At 49.4% G+C, this 21,282-nt stretch overlaps 1 protein-coding gene across 2 annotated transcripts in view; it reads right to left on the bottom strand.

The window, feature by feature from the left end:
* The window catches only part of Anxa6 (annexin A6), a 51,303-nt gene that overhangs the window by 19,672 nt on the left and 10,349 nt on the right, over positions 1-21,282 (bottom strand). For both annotated transcript variants that reach the window (XM_036196305.1, XM_036196303.1), the window contains exons 2-12: positions 20,282-20,325; positions 13,081-13,171; positions 10,489-10,583; positions 9,908-10,021; positions 7,954-8,044; positions 6,659-6,738; positions 5,781-5,837; positions 5,048-5,141; positions 4,591-4,686; positions 2,984-3,042; positions 763-885 (exon numbers count right to left, since the gene is read on the bottom strand). In XM_036196305.1, coding sequence (XP_036052198.1) covers positions 763-885; positions 2,984-3,042; positions 4,591-4,686; positions 5,048-5,141; positions 5,781-5,837; positions 6,659-6,738; positions 7,954-8,044; positions 9,908-10,021; positions 10,489-10,583; positions 13,081-13,171; positions 20,282-20,299 — 918 coding nt within the window. In that variant the 5' untranslated portion in view covers positions 20,300-20,325. The remainder of the gene's footprint in view (positions 1-762; positions 886-2,983; positions 3,043-4,590; positions 4,687-5,047; positions 5,142-5,780; positions 5,838-6,658; positions 6,739-7,953; positions 8,045-9,907; positions 10,022-10,488; positions 10,584-13,080; positions 13,172-20,281; positions 20,326-21,282) is intronic.

A 21,282-nucleotide genomic window follows, 5' to 3' on the forward strand; every position in this document is an offset into this window, starting at 1 on the left:
GAGACCCTGTGCAACAGCATCTTTGCTTATTCTGGACTTTTCCAGACTTATTTCCCCATGGAATGTCCAGGGCATGACACCCATAAAAATCCTCTGTAGACACCATTTACGAGTACAAATTGGATCTTTTCCCCTGCCGGCCTATAAAACTACTATGTCTTATGATCTCTTGGCAAGGCCTCATGGGATGGCCACCCCTGAGATAGTACTAATTACCCAGCGGGCTCTAGGGTTCTCTAATTAATGCTCACTTGTGTTCTTCAGTGAACTGCTCTGCAGAGACTGTGGACACCCACTGCCCTTGGGACAACATCCTGGTCCTTAAATCTATTTGCAAGCCCTTCAGGATCCAGTCCATACCTTACTTTTTAAAGTTTTATTTATCTTTACTTATGTGTATGAGTGTTTGCCTGCATGTACGCATGTGTACCACCTGTGCCTGCAGAGGCCAGAAGAGGGCATTAGATCCCCTAGAACTAGAATTATAGATAGTTGTGACCCCTCAGATGGGTGCTGGGAACTGAACCTGGCAGCAGGAACAGCCAGTGCTCTTAATGGCCCAGCCATCTCTCCAGCCTCCACGCCTTCTTTTCAAGTTGTTCCTGCTACCAGCTCCCCTGGGGTTTCAACTTCCTGGAAAATGCCCTAAAGCAAGAGCTCTTGGAATGCTCAAGACCTGCATGCTCCTGTGTAAAGGTTCCCAAGACCTCGGTGGTGGTGGGAACTCTCTGCTCCTCTCCTCACCCCCCAGAGCCTGCTCACCTTGATCATGCTGTACAGCGACTTCTCGTACTTGGTCCGGAAGATCTCCCGAATGTCAAGCATGTCCAGCTCGCTCCTGGAGACCATGATGCGGATCAGGGTGTTGTCTCGAGTCCCCAGGCCCTGGAGGACATAAGGGCATGAAGGACAGCACTCACGCTCACAGGGAATGTCTGACCATATCTACTCTGCACTTTTGGAATAGCCAAGAAGGGCTGGGATAGTGCGCATGTTCCTGGATCTCTCATAGCAAATGTTCATTTACTCTAATGTGCCAAGGAAATGTCACAGGTTTCTGTGTCATATGAGAGAAAGATTGGGAAATGCTGTCCTTTGGAATATGCCTAGAGGGAAACCAGCCGCCTGGTCACAATGATCAGCATTATGAATGTGGAGAGATTACTGACAGATGCCAAAGTGTTTTCTTTTTCTTTTCTTTCTTTTTTAAAAAAATTGTTTATTTATTCTATTTACAGTGTTCTGTCTGCATGTATGCCTGCACACCAGAAGGGGGCACCAGATCTCATTACAGATGGTTGTGAGCCACCATGTGGTTGCTGGGATTGGACTCAGGAAGAACAGCCAGTGCTCTTAACCACGGAGCCACCTCTCCAGCCCCACTGAAGTGTTTTCTAAAATGGTCTGATAAACGTAGGAATATTCTGGTTTGTTTGTTACTTTTATAGTTTAAAACTTTTCAAAGATTTATTTTTATTTTGATTTTATCTGTGTATCTATCTGTATATATGCCATATGTGTGTAGGTGACTGAAGAGGAAAGGGCATGGGATCAGGTTAGAGTTACAGGCAGTTGTGAACTGTTTGATATAGGCTCTAGGAACTGAACTCAGGTCCTCCGGGAGAGCAGCAAGTGCCCCTAACCCCTGTGCCATATCTCCAATTCATAAAACTTTTAAAAATAACATTTCTTTATTTGTGTGGGTGGGTACGCACATGCCATGGAGTGTGTGTAGAAGTCAGAGGACAACCTTTGGCAAACTGTTCTTGCCTTCCACCACGATGGCCCCAAGGACTGAACTAAAGTACCTTTACCAGCCAGCCTGGCTTTGTGCTTTTGTGACCAGGTTCAGGATGACCTTGAACTACTGATCCTCTTGCCCCACCATGCCAAGCTGTGGGATTGCAAGTATGTACCACTTTGCTCTGCTTTAATTACTTTTTTTTTTTTTTTTTTTTTGGTTTTTCGAGACAGGGTTTCTTTTTTTCTTTTTTCTTTTTTTTTTTTTAAGCTGAAATCTTTTATTATAGCAATAGCTGGTAGTAGAAAGTCAAAACACCATGCATAATATAAACTTCTAATCCTGGGACAAGTTTGAAGGGATATAAACTATGATAGTAGAGGTGGTTGGTGGTAATTCACATTGAGAAAATAAACCGGTCACCTTCCTTCATTGCAGAGGTTCTTTTCTCCTCACAGTAAATTCTTTTGCAATGATAGATAAGATCATAAATTGTGTAGTGGTGGTAGCTACTTCAGAATTGAAACATAGGTTGTTGTCAATGTCCTGGAACACTTGTGCCACCTCCTGGTGTTTTCCATTTGCTTCCTCTGATAGTCATTGGTCTGGGGAGACTTCCTTTTCCTGCTCTAGGCAGTGGGCCTGTACACAATAGCCTTGTCATGGCAGCGGCTGGCAGTATCTCCCCTCTGCCTTGAGACAGGGTTTCTTTGTAGCTTTGGAGCCTGTCCTGGACTAGCTCTGTAGACCAGGCTGGCCTCAAACTCACAGAGATCCGCCTGCCTCTGCCTCCCGAGTGCTGGGATTAAAGTCACGTGCCACCACTGCTGGCTCAGCCAGCGCTCTTAACCACTGTGGAAGGCACCACTTCCTACACAGGTGGTCCTGGGCTATATAAGAAAGCTAGCTGAACATGAACCTGAGTGCGTCAGCAAGCAGGTCCCCCATGATTTCTACTTCAGTTCTGCCCCAACTTTCCTCATTCATGATGGACAGTGTCCTGGAAGTATGAGCCGATGCATCCTTTCCTGCCCTAAGTTGCTTTTGGTCAGAATCTTTTTTTTTTTTTTTAATTTTGCTCCCTACCCGTGGTCACAGCATTCTATCACAGTAACAAAAATCAAACCAGAGCAGGCTCTTTCTGGTCACCGGACACCAAGGGTTTGGTAAAATCCCAGCAGTCTTGAGGGCTCGGGCAGAGGCTTCCCTCCCCCAACCTCATTCCCACTAACCCCTACAAACCTTCATGGCCTTGAATAGCCTTTCAGCAAAATATTCTGGGGTACTGCGGATGCATTTCACTGGAAAAAAGGAGGGGAAAGGACTAGTTATCTCCATTGCCTCAGAAAAGGGAGGGTACCTACAGGGTCTCCCTCTCTCCCCCTCCCTCCCCCTCCCTCCCTCCCTCCCCCTCCCTCCCCCTCCCCTCCCTCCCCCTCCCTCCCTCCCTCCCCCTCCCTCCCCCTCCCTCCCCCTCCCCCCTCCATTTCTAGCCTCGGGGTGCTGGGAAGTGCTTTATAACTGAGCTATAGTCCACATCCTTTCATTACTTTTTACTTTGTAACAGTCTTTGCTAAATTTGCCCAGGCTAGCCTCCAATTTACTCTCGTAGCCCAGGCAGGCCTTGATCTTGCAGTCTTGCTGCCTCAGGCTTCCCTAGTGATGGGATTGCACATGGGTGCTACCAGTTGTTCCTAACTCTTGGGGGCCAAAAGTTCAAAGGCAGGAGGAGTCCTGGCTTCTGACTGTCCTCAGCCTCGGAGTACCTCCAGCTGTAAACACATGGGAAGCGTGTTTGCGTGTGTGTGTGTGTGTGTGTGTGTGTGTGTGTGTGTGTAGTTGGTTGGTTGGTTGGAAGTGATGCACACCATAATTCCAGCCCTCCAGAAATGGAGGCAAAACCGTCAGAAATTCAAGGTCATCTTTGGCTACACAGTGAGTTGAGGCCAGCATGGGATATAGGAGATCCTGCCTCAAAAATTAATTATTTATTTAAGTATGTAAGTCAAAAGAAAGAAGAGGGCTGGAGAGATGGCTCAGTGGTTAAGAGCACTGGCTGCCCTTCCAGAGAACCCAGGTTCAATTCCCAGCACCCACATGGCAGCTAACAACTGTCTGTAACTCAAGTTCCAGCAGATCTGACATCTTCATACAGGCATACATGCAGACCGAACACCAATGCACATAAATTAGAGAAAAAATATATAAGAAAGAAGAAAAGAAAGGAGGAAACAAGACTGGGCATGCAGCTTAATGTCGAGAGAGGGCTTGCCCAGTACACACAGAGTCCCTAGCACCAACTAAGTCAAGCATGGTGGCGTGTGTGCTTACACACATGCAGAGGCAGAAGTAGGTGGTCCAGAGTCAGCCTCAGCTGACCTCATAATTCAAGGTCAACCTGGGCTAAATGAGACCATGTCTCAAAAACAAAAACCAACTAAATTGTGGCCTGGCTATGCCAACTCTTAAAGTACCAGACTGGCAAAGAACTGAGTAAATCTAGCCACCCCCCACCTTCATTTAGTCAATGAGGAAACCAAGGTCCAGCTAGGCTAGGTGACTTGTCCCAGCTGAGTGGGATACTTAATACAGCGTGGTGCCTGGCAAGCAGATTCTCCAAGGTCTTTGATGACTGTTTATCCCAATCTAAGGTGGATGTTTTCTACCCTTATCACACAGGACACCAGTGTCTAAGGCTGAGTTCCTTCCCAGCCCAGCCTCAGCCATGCTGCTCAACCAATCCTCTACTACCTGCTTTTTCTAACTCCACCCCATGGGAATCCCTTTCCTTCCTATCCCCTTACTTCTGGGATGACATCCCAGACTCCTTTGCAGCCCCCAGTACATACCCACGGCCAACATCAGCTTCTCAAAGTCTCCAGACAGCTCCCCTCGGATACTGGCTTCAATGGGCTTCCCTGTGGTCTTCAGATACTCATCAAACACTGAGGGAGACAGACAGACAGACTTGACATCTAACAGTGTTGCCATAGCAACAACAAAAGAACTGAGACTTTTGAAGGGGATGATGTAATAGCCAATAATCAAATGCTAGCCAGAGGCTGGGGCTGGCATTTTGGTGTGGTGGCTGGGAGGTGACACAGTTGTGTCATATTTGCTGTCCAGGACTCTATCTTGAGACAGGGCTGTCCTGGCAAGGACTCAGCTAAGGAACGACACAACCCACAGCAGGGCTAGTATTCGGGTTGGAGATGAAGTGGCTCCCATGCACCATCAGTAGAAAAGGCAAAGAGAAAGGGGTTCTCGGTGTCACTCTTGGAGGAGCTGCGGTTTTCGGGAACTCACCCAACCGGAGGTGCTGTTTGCTACGGTTTCCCAAGATATAAATGAACTGGGCCTCGTCTGTTCCCCATTTCAGTTCCCCAGCCTCGTACAGGTCCTGAGAAGGAAGAAGTGAGTGAGGTGTAACAGAAAGAACACACCTGCGGAGACAGGACACACTCTGAGCAGCTACCTGACCCTGAACACAGCAGTTACTGGTGACTTCTTGACCTTTGCTCACTCCCATCCTTCTGTGGAAGCTCCCACTCAAGCCTTCACTGCCCAGGTTAGACCTCCTCCCTTCTTCCAAAAATAACCCTGTGGTCTGTTAGATGAATGCCTTCCTTCTCTCCCTTTCCAAAGCTCCCATAGTTTCCTCTTTCTGTGTGTGGCTGCGTGGGGGGATGGGTGGTGGAGGGGTGTCAGAGGATCAACCTCGGGTTTTGTTCCTCAGGGAACTGTCCACCTTGTTTGCTTGTTTTTTTGAGGTGGTGTCTTCAGCTTTTTACATGGGTTCTGGGGATCAAATGCAGGTTACCATTTTACTCCAACACACTCGATGACTTCACACACTACATGCTACCTCTGAAAGAAACCTACATCTTTTTTTCTGGTGAAATCATATAAAACCCACACTGTGATTCAGGGATTTTGGGTGCTTGATACAAAAGACTTCACTCCTACCCCACCCCAAAGCCCCGGACCTCTCCCCTCCCATAAGGCTCTTGGCATAGAGACCTCCATCAGCATCATTTACCTGGACATCCTGTTGGACCAAGTCCTCACTCACAACATCGTCATTCTCCCGGGTTCCCTGGATGGAGAGACATGGGAGTGTGTGTTTCCAATGTATGGAGGCAGGAGGAGGCCCATGAGCAGGAGAAATGCCCAGTGTCTATTTTTGTAGGGAGCCTCTCCCTGACCAAACAGGAATCCTGGGAGAGACTGAAGTCCTTCTGGTACCTTCATCCCAGGGCGGCAGACAAGAGCCCTGTACTTTGAAGACAGAGCTCTCGATGGCAAGGCCACAGGCATTGGCACTCTCTGGGTCACTTCATGACAATAATGCCCAAGGGGTAAAGGATGGTACAGAGTCTTACTATGTAGCCTTGGCTGACCCAGAACTTACTACGTAGACCAGGTTGGTCTAGAACTTATACTGATCCTTCTGCCTCTACCTCTCTAGTGCTGGAATTCTAGGCATATAGTCACGTCCAGCCTAGAACTGCACATTTGTGTGCTAATACTAGGGTCTCCCATCCCCCTAACCCAAGAATTTACCCATGAGGATTTGGGACTTGTATTCGAAGGTCTGAAGTCCCAGAAGGGAGTTCAAGGTACATGAGGAGGGGAAGGAGGCTGTGAATGAAGCATTTGGGTCTCCATAGGGCACAGACCTGGGTAAAGCATGGCGTTGGGACAAGGGTAGACCAACAGACAGAGCCTGGGCTTCAGAGTGGCCTCTCAGGCTCCAGAGGATGAAACAAGTGGGGATGGGCAGTGAAGGATGCCCAGTCTAGAGGCCCTCACACCCTGCAGTCCTCCAGGGCCACTTGTTTGAGAGGCAGTGAAAGGACCCTGTGGCCCCCATAGGGAGAGCCGTAGAAAGGGGCATATGTCTGCACACAGACCCACCTGGAGCAGGACCACCAGCATCTTCTGGAAGTGGCCGGAAGTGTCTCCAATGATGTCGGACTCCAGATCTCGCTCATAGGCTGTGGAAGAAACACAGGAGCTCTAGTCTCACCCCCCACCCCAAGTCTCTAGGATCCAGAACAGAGGTCATTTACTCTCCCCACCCCGTATGATTAGCTATTGTCATAAACCCCAATCCAATCTGTGTGGCTGCCATGACAAGTGTCTCTTCACAGCTGCTAGCACCAGGACACAATGAAGTGGATTCTTCCTACTTCTGTCCCCTTGTACCATCCCACTGTATCATCATCCTCACCTGGGCAGAGGGTTCTTCCACCCACAGTGACAAGGCAGCTGTCATAAAGTTCATATCTGATTGCAACACCCCTGACCTGTCACTGGACTCTGAGTAAAATGTCAGTGCTTTTTTGGTTACAAAGTCCTCTGTGATGCTAACTCACCGTCTACCTCTTCAGCCTCATCTGGGCCACCTAACTCACTTCTGCATAGGGGTCTATTTACCGCTGTTCCCTCTGCCAGAAGGACAATCTGTCACCCCGTTCTCTATACAACAAGCTCCTCACTTCCTCCTAAGACAGGTTTTCTGACATAGGTCCTCTCTTGGGACTGTCTGGTTCTTGTTCATTTCCTTTGTAAAATCTGACACTGTCTGTCATTATTATTTTTCTCTGAGACTCATCGTTATTTCATGAGGCTACAAGTTCCAGCTATCAGAGACTACACTGCTTTTATCTACCACCATCTCCCTGAGAACCTGAACACTGTCCAGCACAGAACAGGTACTTACTGCATGGATGGACAGAAGGATGGTGAATAGATAGAGGGATATATATGGGCAGGAAGATGGATATGGGCTGGTAGATGGATAGATGAGTGTATGGACAAGAAGATAGATGGGTGTTAGATGGATGGATAAATGGTGTATAGATGGGTGAGTAGATGGTGGATAGAAGAAGGATGGGCAGGTGGTGAATGGATGGGAAGATAGATGGATGAACATTAGATGGATGGGTTGATGGATGAGTGGGTGGGTGGTGAATGGATGGATGAGTGAGTGGATGGATGATGGGTGGATGTATGAGAGGATAGATGGATGTTGGATGGATGGATGGTATGTGGATGGGTAATGTGTGATGATGGCTAGAAGGATGAGTGGATAGACAGATGAGTGGATGGATAGATGGGTAGAGAGATGGATAGGTCAGAGGGAAGGTGGGTGGTCAGTCTCAGTGTCCCCACCCTTGCGGTCTGAGAGTCCTTCCCGCCCATCTCACCGTCTTTGTATGCAGCCACTAGCTGGTGCATCTGCTCATTGGTCCGGGAAGCCAAAATCTCAATGAGGCACTTCTCATCTGTGCCAATGCCCTGCAGGAGAGAAGGAACATGTTGGGTAGAGCAGAATGGAAAGCCCTTAGCCACAAGGGGACGTTGGATCAGCCTGGGCTGTGACACCTTCTGTAGTCAAGGTATCTTTGGCTCAGCTCTTAGGCATTGTTTGGGAGATGCCACCCTAAGACTCAAGGCATGGGTTTTGCTCCCACCTGTATAGCAGCTGTCTTGACTTCTCACTAAGAAATGCAATCTTGGGATTAAGGATGTGGCTCAGTTGGTATAGTTCTTACCTGGCATGCAACAAGGTCCCGGGTTTGACCCAGCACTGCATAAAACCAGGCATGGGAGACACAAACCTCTACTCCCAGTACTTAGGAGACAGAGGAGTTTAAGGCCAGCCTGGGCTACATGATACCCTGACTCAATAAATAAATATTCAGAAACCAACACAATCCTGCATTCTTTTCCTTCTAGAATCACCACTGAAAGCAAGATGGGACATTGGCAACTTTACCGGAATAGTTAAGTTTACTGCAGAGATTACACCAGGGTTGGTATTCTGGCACAAATCCTTAAGCCTGATGGGAAAATAGAGTCTCAATGTGTATTGCCAGAGTCCAGTCTCTAGAGTACGTGGTGTTCATTAAGTCGGACTGAGTGATCTTTGAATGAATTCTCCAAGTTACCCACCCAATGGAAGAAGCATGCCAGCACTTTGTACATAAAGTGAACATTTATAAAACCTTCAACAACAACAATGACTTCATCTTTCTGGCCACAATTTTCTCATCCATACAATGGGGAAGCTCTTTGTTGAGCTGCCAAATTCTAAGGCTGACCATGAAGGCAATAAATTCTCACATGGTCAGTGTATCCACTGATGAAATGAATCTTTTTGTGGGAACTAGACATAGACATAGACTTTATAAACTATTAAGTACCAGGTATAATCAAGGGTTTGTGTATATTTTTTTTTAGGGTGCCAGGAATGGAAGCCTAAATCAAGGGCTTTGTGTATGTGTACATACATACACAGGTATATGCATGCAGAGGTCAGAGGTCAACCTCAGGTGTCTTCTCTATTACTGTCCACTTTAGTTTTTCAAACAGGGTCTCTTACTAAACCTAGAGCTTGCTGTTCTGGCTAGACTGACTAACCGGTAGGCCCTGGTGGTCACCTGTTCCTCCTCTCTACAAGATGGGGGTTACAGGTGCCTGGCTTTTATGGAGAATTTGAAGTCGGGTCTTCATGCTTGCAATAGCCAGCACTTACCCATGGAGCCATTTTCCCAGTGCCCCCCGCCCCTTTCTTTTTGGTCTTTCCTGTAACTGAGGCTATGGTCTCAAACTTATCATCCTCCTGCCTTCACTCCCCAGTGCTGTGACTACCCTACCACACCTAATCAAGGGCTTGTGGCCCCTCTTCCTAGAAGGCATCCGTCTGCCTTAAGCAGGTCAAGTCTTACCGAAACCCGGACACACAGCCCCCAGCCTAGGATGTCCCCTGCACTCCTACCCATCAGAGCCTCTGCAGGCTTTTGGGCTCAACTTGGTCCTCTTAGACCCAGTGTCTTGCAAGAATTAGTTTTTATTGTGTCCTTAAGCTTCTAGTGTATTGGACAGCATTTGTCTCCATGTCTCTCCACTTTCTCAGGACTATAACCCCTGGCATGGGGATCAGAACAAAGGCCCCATTTCACAGGGTCTACTTTTCCCTAACATCTGTCCACATCTGTCAGGCTGCAGAAGACTAGGAAACCCATCTGGGACAGGCTGCCTCTTAAAGCAGGACACATGGGCTGGGTGGGCAGGGGCTGACCACAAGCTTGTGGCAAAGCCCAGAACTTATTACCCCTATCTGCACCCCCAGTGCACACTTAGACCCGTGCTTCTTACCGAGATGGCATCTTTAATTTCTTTGGCATCGCAATAGGCAAGCGGCCTCATCAGGTTCACGATCAGCCTCTCGAACTTCCCTGTCAACTCATACTTCAAGTCGGCAATGAGGTCCTGGGGGGGTGGAGGAGCACCGTGGTAGGAGTGGGTGATAAGTGAATGATTTCTCTGCCTGGTCCAAGGCCTTGCTGAATCCAGCTCTCGGGAGGAGACATCACCATCGCCCCTTACAGAAGATTCTAGAGACTTCAGGCCACTGCCCCAAGTCATGTAGCTAGCAAGTGGACTATGCAGGTTCAAGCCCTCAACATCCTCCCCCTCCACTGTCTGTCTTTTCTAGGATCCGGGAGTGTAGAGAGAGGCTATGGCACAGGTCTGCTTTCTCAGTGCAGGGTATAACACCTGCATGGTGCCCAGTGCAAGGTACTCCGATGACATGTGAGACCGAAGGACAAGTAAGAGCAGAGTGGGAAGAGCCAGCATGCAGGCAGAATGGAGAAGAAAGCTAGAAAAGGATCCTGAATAACAAGACAGGAAGTGACAGTTCCCTTCGCCCCTGGCCCTCCAGCCGCCAGGCTTACCTTGCCATAGAGGGACTTGTAACTCTGGCAGATCTCCTGCCTCTGCTTGTTGCTGCGGGAGGTGATCAGCTCCAGTATGGACTCTTTGTCACTGCCTAGAAGAGTTGAGGGCACCTGTTGGTAGTGACTAAGCAGGCCAGGGCCTTCAGGTTCAGACTCCCGTGCTAACTTCAGACGCTTTCAAGAAGTCCTTTCATTGTTTGCTCCTAAGGCTCCATGGTTCAAGGGGAGCATGCCCAGAGGCATTTATGTCACTTTAAAGTGAGCATGTGCCGGGGGTGGGGGTGGGGTGGGGTGGGGTGGGGTGGGGTGGGGTGCACGCCTTTAATCCCAGCACTCGGGAGGCAGAGGCAGGTGGATCTCTGTGAGTTCGAGGCCAGCCTGGTCTACAGAGCTAGTCCAGGACAGACTCCAAAACTACAGAGAAACCCTGTCTTGAAAAACTAATAACAACAACAACAACAACAACAACAACAACAATAATAATAATAAGTAAAGTGAGCATGCCTGGGACTGTACCCCTAACACGAGGGCGTGCTCACTCAGGGAATGGGATCACTGGGGAATGGGACCGTGGCTGTGTGAATCTGTACAGGCCTGCATTAAAATGTCCATGCTTGGTTTGTTCAGCGAGAGCGCTGGCTTGAAAATGGCTGCCAGCCTCCTCGCCTGCTGCAGGGAATAAATCTTCCTCCACCAATCTCTGCTGTGCATATTTCGACTTGCTGGATAAGATGCAAGCCCACTGTATTCGGTTACACTGTCACCGTGCCCAGCCTGCCTCCAGGAAGCCCTCCAGGGCTGCTTCCTTTATCAGGCAGAGGCCTTGCAGCTCCTGCAGGTTATCAGCAGAAACCTTCTGCTCTCAACAAGGAGGTGGCGACATCAGTGGTTCTCAACCTGTGGGCCACCCCTCAAATTAGCTATCCTAGGTATAGGGTATTTATATTACAATTCAAAACAGTTTGGGCAGTGGTGGCACACGCCTTTAATCCAGCACTTGGGAGGCAGAGGCAGGCAGATCTCTGTGAGTTCAAGGCCAGCCTGGTCTATAGAGCGAGTTCCAGGACAGGCTCCAAAGCTATTCAGAGAAATCCTGTCTCAAAAAAAAAAAAAGCAAACAAACATGGCTGGAGAGATGGCCCAGCGGTTAAGAGCACTGGCTGCTCTTCCAGAGGACCCAGGTTCAATTCCTAGCACCCACATGGCAGCTCACAACTATCTGTAATTCCAGTTCCAGGGGGATCTGACACCTTCACACCAATGCACATAAAATAAAAGTTAAAAAAAATATTAAAACAAATAACAAAACAAAACAAAAAACCCAACCAACCAAACACACAAAAAACCAAAAAAATTCATAACAGTAGAAAATTATAGTTATGAAGTAGCAACGAAATTATTTTATGTATTAAAGGGTCGCAACATCAGGAAAGTTGAGAACCACTGATCTAAGTCCCCACAGAGAGGAGTCATTGCATTCACAACACCTGAGCTCAAAGGGTCCCTGATGGCGCTCTCTGTGGCACAGATACAGGAAGTGAGGCACAGAGACAGGTGAGGACCTTCACAAGGCTTCACAAGGCACTAGACTTAGAAAAACCCAGATGTCCTAACAGCTTGTGTTCTGCCAACTGCAGACGAGCAAAGGTGCTGATAAGCACAAATTCAGGTCAGTGGTCACCCTGAAGAAAGGCAGGGGAGTCACCAGGAGGCTGTTAGCTCACCAAGGTTCCCAGCTATACTAACCAGGTCCATTCCTTAAGCTCAGGTCTGTGGGTAAGGCTTTAGTATTCTTTATCTCTTTTAGTGGTTTGACATATATATATATATATATATATATATATATATATATATATATATATATACTTTTTTGTTTGACATATTTTATTGTAAATTTATAAAATATGAAAAGAGACCAAAAAAAGTGAATTCAATAAGCTCAGAAGCAGAGCGCTTGTCTGGTCTGCATGAGATCCTGGGTCCAATCCCTAGTAACAGGAACAAAACAAAACAAAACAAAACCACATTGCCACATTCCAGGCTCCTCCCCCACCAATAGCTATTGTGCATCCATTTCCACAGCAAGGAGACAGTCTCTCAAGGATGGAGGAGGAAGGCTTCTAAGACTTGGAAGCTCATGAAATTTATAAGGCTCAGCAGAAGTTCAGGGACCTTAGCAGACTCAGAAAGCCCAAACTGAGACATGGACCATATGGCTCCAAGATTCTAAAAGCAGAAACAACGGCTGGAGAGAGGCAAGCCTCTCTGGCAGAGCTGTCTGCAACTGGGCAGGGGCCACTAAGGACGCAGCTTTGCAGTGAGTGGGTTTTTCAGTCATGCGGCTGTTTGGGGGTCACTTATTCTCCTTTAAGTCTCCCCAACAAACTCACTGGTTCATCAAACTAGATGAGTGGAACGGTGTCTTTGGTTTGTTGTTAGTGCCCTAACTGGGTAATGTCTGTTCATCTCTGTCTAGGAAAAGTCACAGAATACCGCAAATGGCTTGAGGGTAGGCCATGTTGGGGGGACTGGCTGTCTCCCATGCCCCCTCCTCCCTGTAGGGCCCACTCTTAGGCAGCTGACACCCACCGAAGCCCTTCATGGCTGTATACAAAGCCTCGGCATCCTGATTTGGATCAAAGTCTGGGAAGTCATGGACCGAGCCTCGGTACATCCCACCCTGTGGAGAGAGAAGCAGAGGATGAGTTCCGACCTTGGGCCTGGATCCAGGACAGACCGTTAGTTCTGGTTCAGGCTGAGCTCTGTTCCCCAGAGGGGAAAAAAAAAAACAAGGGCTGAGGTCACCTGGGAAGGGTGTGGCTGACTCTTCAGAACTATCAGATGCAGCCTGCTCAAAGGACAGTGCCTTTCCTCCAAGGGAGGGCGGCTTGGCTGAGGCTCACCACCCTTCATCACCTGGTACCATCAGGAGAGGTTAAAGTGTGGCTGAGTGGCTGGCTGGACATGATCCCTGTGAGCGCTTGTGTAGCTGGAGGTCAGAGGTCAATCAGAGGTGTTGTTTCTCAGGTGTCACCCACCTTATTTTTGTTTGTTTTGAGATAGGGTCTCACTATGTGGCCATTTTTCACACCATCTTTACAGTTTACTAAGCTTCTTATCTCCATTAACACAGATATATTAGCCACTGCAGGAGTGTTGACGGTCTACAGCCAAACCCTGAGAAGGACCCCCACAGACCCTAGCCCCTCTTCCCTGCTCCCCTCAGCTGCACAAACCTAACAGCTGTCAGCTACTCACGGGGACCCAGAGCTGCTCTCAAATTCAATACCAAGATGAGCATTGGTCCTGGGGGCCCAGTAAACTGAGCTGTGAAACGGCATCTGAGGATAAGCTGGCCGGGTCCTTGCAGGCCAGAAGAGGAAGGCAGAGAGCCAGGAGACCTCAGACATCAGATCAAAGCTGAATGCACAATAGGCTGCTTCACAGAGGAGTCAGATGTGGGTCAGCCATACAGTATGGAGAAGTATGGGGTCTGAGAGAACCACCGGACAAATCCAGTACACCAGGGGCTGTCACTGGGCAGGCACACAGCACAGAATCCGTGCCAGGCCCTGGGCCAAGGGCTAAAGATTCAGAAAAACCAAAGATCGAATTTTGTTGAGCCTCTCACCCAGTGGCTGATATGAGCTATAAATGGTTGTGTAAACACCTAAGGAGAAAGGTAAGTTACAGAAGAACAGCTAAGCCCAACACTAACTCCAAAAGGAGCCCAGAAAAAGTTCTGTGGATGGAGGAGCAACGCAGTGGGAGACCAAGGAGCCCATAGATTGTGCCTTCAAGTAGTGAGACATAGACAGGCAAAACAGGAGTCCTCCCATGGTCCGGTGTCCCCTGGTGGCTCCTACCACTGAATCCAGCCAGACATCTGTATGTCCTCTGCCTTCGGTCACAGAGCTGACTCTTGAGAGGTATGCATGTGTGGGTGCAGGGCTGCTATTTAAAGTTCTCAAAGGGCGGGTGACCAGAAAGGGACACAGCCTTCTTCCCGCCATTCCTGAATCCCCTGCAACCTGATCTCAGCCCTGGGCAAAGAAGGAGAAACAGGCCAGACAACAGACTAGGCGAGGGATGGCGCATGCTGGCCCTACCTCCTGCCTAGACTCCCTCCTCCCTCTTCTGCCCTTCTGAGGCCTGCCACATTTGCATTTGCACAGTGCCACCCTGCAGAGTCTGATCCAGGGACCTGGGGTCCAGTGTCAGCCATGATCTGCGCACGGCTCAGAGACTGACCATGACTAATCGCTGTTATCTGAAAAATGACAGCGTCCAGCTGGAATTTTACCTCCTACCCATGTGGTGTTTCTCTCTGTATATCCTGGTCTAGAAATGTCAAAAAAGAATTGCCATCAGCTTCTAGGGTGGAGAAAAAGGGGGCAGAGGGGGCCAGGATGTCTGCTTTGCAAAGGGCCTTAAAGACTTTTAGTCTAACCTTCCTCTTGAACCTTTTGGTTTGTTTGTTTGTTTTGTTTGACATAAGGCTTCACGTAGCCAAGGCTGGTCTTGAACTCACTATGTAGCCAAGGCTGACCTTGAACTCCTGATGCACCTGCCTCTGCTACCTGAGTCCTGGGATTACAGGTGAGTGACGCCACTCAGCTCTTTGTCTCTTGACTCCACAAGGACAGGAGCCGTCAGGAATGGGACATGACTGCATAGGAGAATAGTGGATCCCCATCTAGAACAGGCTTAGCAATGGAGACCAGAGAGGCTTGCTAAATGTAACCTGAGTTGAATGAAGGAACTAAAACATTCTCTTCTGAGGTAAAAAATGCTAAAGAGAGAGGCAAGCAGAGGGAAGGCAGTTGGACTCCTTAGCATGGATTCCTAGCCCCATGGCTCAGCATTGGAGATGCTGGACCAGCTCTGGAATATCCAACTTTGAAATAGCTTCCTGGGAGCTAGGTCTTCTAGGGTCTGTCTATCTGGGGCAGCTAGCTGCTGCCATGACTCATGATGTTTTCCTCTCCGCCTGCCTGAGTCCACATGTCCATCATCTCTCTAGCTTCAGCCTCCTTGCCACTGATCCCGGGGTTCACTTTGGAGAAAAAGGGCAATGCACCTTAAAATTTCAAAGGCCCAAAATAGAGAGGACAAGTGGCATGTGACCAGCCAGCATGTCAGAGGCCTGACTGGGAAGGGGAAAGATGGCTGTTTCTAGCAAACCAAGCTTTCACCCTCCCTGCCAGAAGCCAGATGGTGTGGCGGGTCACTGACCACCACACGGCCTACGGCTTCTTCCTAAGCTAATGACACCACCTGCCTCTCCTTGAAGACAAACATGGAGTTATTGTACTGCACTGTCTGCCTCCCCTGCTGGGATGGCAGCTTCTGGAGACCTGTTTCTTCTCTGTGCCAGGGTGACCCACTTCCAAGTTATAAACAGGCATCAGTACCCCATCATACCTAGATTCTCGTTTCCAGGGAAACCAGAGCCACTCACCCACTCATCCATCTGTTATTCATCTGCCTATCTACCTACCAATCCACCCATTTGCCCATTTATGCTACAGTCTATCCTTCCATCCATTTACCTGTTTGTTCATCTGTCCATCTATCAGTCTGTCCATCTGCCATTCCATCTACTTACCAAGCTACCCATCTATCTTCATGCCCATCCATCCACCCAACTATCCATCCATCCACTCATCTACCCACACATGCATGCATGCATCCATCCATCTCTCACTGAGAACCTACTATGTGCTAAGCCCAGGAACCTGTAAGAATTCACAGTCTGGCAGGGAACTACATGGTAGATGCAGCCACAATCCAGTCAGCTAAGAGCAGCACAGGGGCTGGAGAAGAAACCCTGTTAAATCCGGGACTGCATCTATCTTGCTCATGGAGGTATTCTAGCCCCTAGCACAGGACCTAGGACATCTAGGCCCACCTTGGTATTTGCTTCAGAAATAGATGAGTGAATTACTGAGAATACATCCTGAGCAGATTACAGCTGACTTCCTGGAGATGGTGTCTGAGTTCCTGCGAGTTCTACAGGATGAGTAACAGCGGCCCTCCACCCTGGGGAGAGAGGCTGTGGAAATTACCACCCAGAGGAGACTTGGCAGAGGCCTGGGAGACAGTGAGAACATTGGGGAAAGGAACCCCAGATTATAGTGCTTAGGAGCCGATGCCCAGAGTTGGTCAACTCACGTTGGGTACAATGAGCATGAAGCAGAAGACGGGGTCGCCATGTCAGCAAGAGCCTGCAGTCCTCTTGGCCACCCTGGGCATGCCACCTAAGTCAGGGCCTAGGAAAAGCAAGGCTCTTGTACCTGCATTGCTGTCTCTGCTCATTAAACAGAGGTGCTCCTCATGATACTGGTTCCGGGGTTTTGCATTTTTTTTCCCCAGGAAGCTTAACCATGTAGCCCATCTTCTGTGTAGGTTAAAAGCAGCCAAGCAGCAGCCGTTTCAAACTGATGCCTTTCTCAAGGTCAATAGCAGGGATGCCTCAGTTTCTTTTCTGTCACTGTGATAAAACACCCTGAACAAAAGCTACTTAAGGGAGAAGGGGCTTATTTTGGCGCAGTCCATCATGATGGAGAAGTTGGGGTGGCTGTGCTCCTTACACTGTTGAGAAGCAGAGAACAATAAATGCTTACACTTAGCTCATTTTCTCCTTTTCATACAGTCTAGGACCCCAGCCTAGGGAATGGCGTCACCCATAGTGGGTACGTCTTCCTACCTCAATTAACTTAGGGTAATCCTCCAGAGCTGGGCACATAGCCCCTTAATCCCAGCACTCGGGAGGCAAAGGCAAGCAGACCTCTGTCTGTTCAAGGCTAGTCTGGTCTCAACAGTGAGTTCAGGCCAGCCAGAGCTATATAACAAGCCTCTCATTTAAAAAGCGGGAGAGGGGAGAGAACCCTTCCCTAGGCATGCCAAGAGGACCATTTCCCTAGGTGGATCTAGAGCTCGTCAAGCTGACAACTGAGATTAATCATTACAGGAGACGTGTTAGAGGCAGCAAGGGCCAAGACAGATTCTGAGACGGTTCCCCAAAGCTCACAGTCACATACCGAGGGTCTCTATGACCATAGGGTTGAAAGCTGCCTAGAGGGGCTGAGCGGAGACAGGAGGCACCTGCTGGGCTGCAGGGCTGAAGACAGAGCACCAGGCATGCTTCCCTCTCTACTGCGGCTTCTCCATCTCTGCCCTCCTCCCTTCACCTTCAGGATGGTGTGGGTGGGCTCTGGTGGTGTTTCGGCTGAAGAGAATGTGGTCCATGCGACACCGGGGAAGGATGGCTAATGGCCCGCACAGGCTTGGCCAAAGTATTCACGGAAAGACAAACTAAGTGGGGATCTGGCTCAGTCTCCCATGCAGCTCTGCACGGTGACGGAGAAGTCTTTTCAGTGCTTGCCTGCTAGCCCCACGATGCAAGATGTCACACAGTCATGGGTACTGCAAGCAAAGTGGGCCTTAGCTCAGGCCGCTAACATAAAGGTATAGAAACATTCCCTCAAACCATCTAGGCCTAGCTCCCACAGGCCATGACTCACCCCGTTGTGGAAGTTTATATTCCTAAATGCCACATGTGCAGCAGCCCAGGCCACCTGTCGTCAGCCTGTCCCACCCCATGCAGATAGGATTCTGGATGCAGATACCCAGGGTGGAGGGAGTGGGGAGAAAGCTTTCCGCCCTGAAATATTTAGCAGACCCTGTTGCCAGGTGGTGAGCAACCTGGGCCCTGGGGCTCCAGCCTGGAGCTACTACAGGTGTCCTGGGACTCATAGAACACAGATAAACATTACCTAGACAGACGACTGCCTGCCTGTACGGGAACTCTAGCAGAGAGCAACCATAACCAGCTCTGATACCCGCCTCATCCTGCAGCTGTTGGGGTCCCAGGACACACATCTGCCCCTCTCTCCCTGTCTGCAAAGTGTTTTTATATCCACTATAGCATTCCAATACCAAATGTCAATAGTGACCAGGTCACAGAGCCACATCTCCCAGGGCCTTCCAAGGAATCATAGTCTACCCTCTTCCCAAGTTCACCTTTCTGGAAGGTGACAGGAAGGACCAGTCAGCATGATGGGCTAAGGTGACTGACTGGACCCAAGGATTGTGAACAGTGTGCTGTGTGCCTGCAAGGGTGTGTGGGTGTGTGCACACGTGCGTGGGGGCACTAAAGACAGTGCTGAGAGCTGGCAACAGACCAACTTCCTTCTTCACACCCCCCAGGACTATCTTCTGCAACCTTCCCCCTCTTGAGGTTGCGAACTACCCTTTGCTCTGATGAGGTTGGATTCTTTCTCAGCTCTGGCTGTCTGATCCAGATCCCTCTTGTCTTCCAAAGCCTCTTGACCCAAAGGGTGCCCTCCCGCTGGCCCCAGACCTCTTTCATGTCCCACCAAAGCCCGTACAAGGACATCTGACTTGCACTCACGCCCAGTCACCCTGAAACTTGCTTGCAGAAGGTCCCTGGCCCAAACCTCTGAACCCCAAGTCTCGACCCTACTGATCTTTCAGACTGACCTGTCGCTTGAGTCATTCAGAATCCCGCAGGGCAAGTGCCTCCCAGCTCCTGCGCACGCACACACAGGAAGAGGGGAGCAGCAGCAGCTCCTGGAGCTTTGCCCACAACAACGAACACTCTTCCCTGATCGGCCTGATCAGAGAGGCTGTGGGACAGAGCCCGTTCCTCAGGGCTGGAGGGGAGCTGTCTGTGCAAGAGCTATTTTGAGGGTCTGCCTTGTATCATATAAACACTGTTCTCTGCAGGCTGTGACTGTCCCTGGCTCATCGGGTATCACGTGAGGGATGAGAAGTAAAATTGGCTCTCAGTTCGGCCAGGGGGAAAGAGGCCTGTTCTGTGACCAGAAGTTCCAGAGATGGATTAAGCAACAAATGGGGGTCAGCTGGGGATCCTTCAGCTCATCCTCCCCTTCCAATGCCAGGTTTGCACTGTAAGGGTAACCAACTGGGACCTCTCTCTAATGCAGAGGAAGCTCTCATATCACCCTTAGCCACATAGGAGAGATTGTTGCATTTGGTCTCAAATTCTATCACCCAACAGAGTAGTCAGACAGTGTGAAAGACCAAGGTAAGAGTCTTCCTGGCCAGGAAAACTTAACCCCAAAGGGTATGTCATGGAATACACCTCTTCAGGGCATAAGCAACCTCACTGAAATTTGGTGTCTGCCTAGTTGCCTATCTCCCTTCCTGGGGCCACGTAGTTCTGGTGGGGTCAATTCAACTTCCCACTCCAAAAAGCATGTCACCCAGGCCAAGCCATGGATAAAACCTGGAACCACTGGAAACAAATTGTATTATTGTATCTGGGTCTATGAAGACAGGAGAATGGAAGCCCAGGGATACATGATGTCCATGCCAGGCAAGGAAGAACCTCTCAGAATGAAGCATCTAGAAGAAGCTGCCCACAGAAGTGAATCCTCACTCTGTCATCTAAGCTCTTGGATCCAGCTGGTCCCGAAGCCCTGCACTTCCCAGGACTTGAGCCAAGTCACATCATTTTGTAATTGTAATATTTGTATCATCATTGGTGACTTGCACACAGAGAGCTGTGAGGTTAGCACCACCTCTATTTCTTTGGGGCTAAAAGAGGGTACCAGGGGTTAGCTGAGGGTACCAGGGGTTAGCTGAGGGTACCAGGGGTTAGCTGAGGGTACCAAGGGTTAGCTGGAGGTAGCAGAGGTTAGCTAAAGGTACCTGGCTTAGCTGAAGGTACCTGGGAGTCCGGCCTACTGATGTTGGGGTTCCCAGACCTAAGGGCAGGATGTTGAGAAAGAGTGGCCCTTACCTGGACTGTTTTGGCCATGGTCTCAGGTTCTGCAGCAGAAACCACTGTGGAAAGAGAAAGAGAATTTGAGAGACCACCTCAGTACTCTGTAACTCTCCATTCTTGGCTCCTTGTTTTCCCTCCTGCTGGTCTCATGTCCAGAGACCTGGTGGAGCCAGGAACTTGCTTTTCAGGTGACAGTGGCTGGGTTAGATAGTGCACAGTCAATCACAGCAGGGTGGGAAAGGGACCTGGAGGAGAAGGAAGGCTGGGTAAGACCACTGACCTAACACTGACCCAGGTCCTGCTGTGTGCCTATTATCTTCTCTAATCTTTTCAGCAATCTTTACAGACAGCAGGTGCCCTTTGTAACAGAGGGGAGACCACCCAGGTGGTGGCGGCAGGGTGTGGGGGGGGAGTGGGGCTGCGCAGCCCTTTAATCCCAGCACTCAGGAGGCAGAGGCAGGTGGATCTCTGTGAGTTTGAGGCCAGCCTGGTCTATAGAGTGAGTTTTGGGACAGCCAGGGCTACACAGAGAGATCCTGTCTAAAAAAATAATAATTAAAAAAAAAAGAAAGAGAGAGAGGGGGGGGTGGCGGTGGGGGAGAACAAGGCTGGGTACCACATTTGGTCCAAAGTCAAGACACTTAGAACTCCAGAATCCAGAGCCCCTGTATTCCCTCTTTCTAAGCCAGTCAGAGGTCTCAAACAGATGCCTGGGTAAGAGGCAACACAGAGCACAGTGTGACCGAGGTGGCAGCAGACAGAAGGACAGTGACAGGATGGTCTGAGACAGTACCTGAGGCCACTGTGAAAATTTGGCTTTACTTTGATGGAACAAGGCCATCGCCACTGTGAGAGACTTGAGTAAATGGGACGAAATGTCATACTGAAACTGGGTGAGGACTATGGGCTGGAGGTGTCAGGGACAAGAGCTACAATGAGGAAAGAGGGACATAGGTGTACTGCCTATAAATAAATGAAAAGGGGAAGCGAAGCGGGTGCAGAGCTGAGCTGAGCTC

The sequence above is a fragment of the Onychomys torridus genome, chromosome 8, assembly GCF_903995425.1.
Source record: "Onychomys torridus chromosome 8, mOncTor1.1, whole genome shotgun sequence".
NCBI classification, from domain to species: domain Eukaryota; kingdom Metazoa; phylum Chordata; class Mammalia; order Rodentia; family Cricetidae; genus Onychomys; species Onychomys torridus.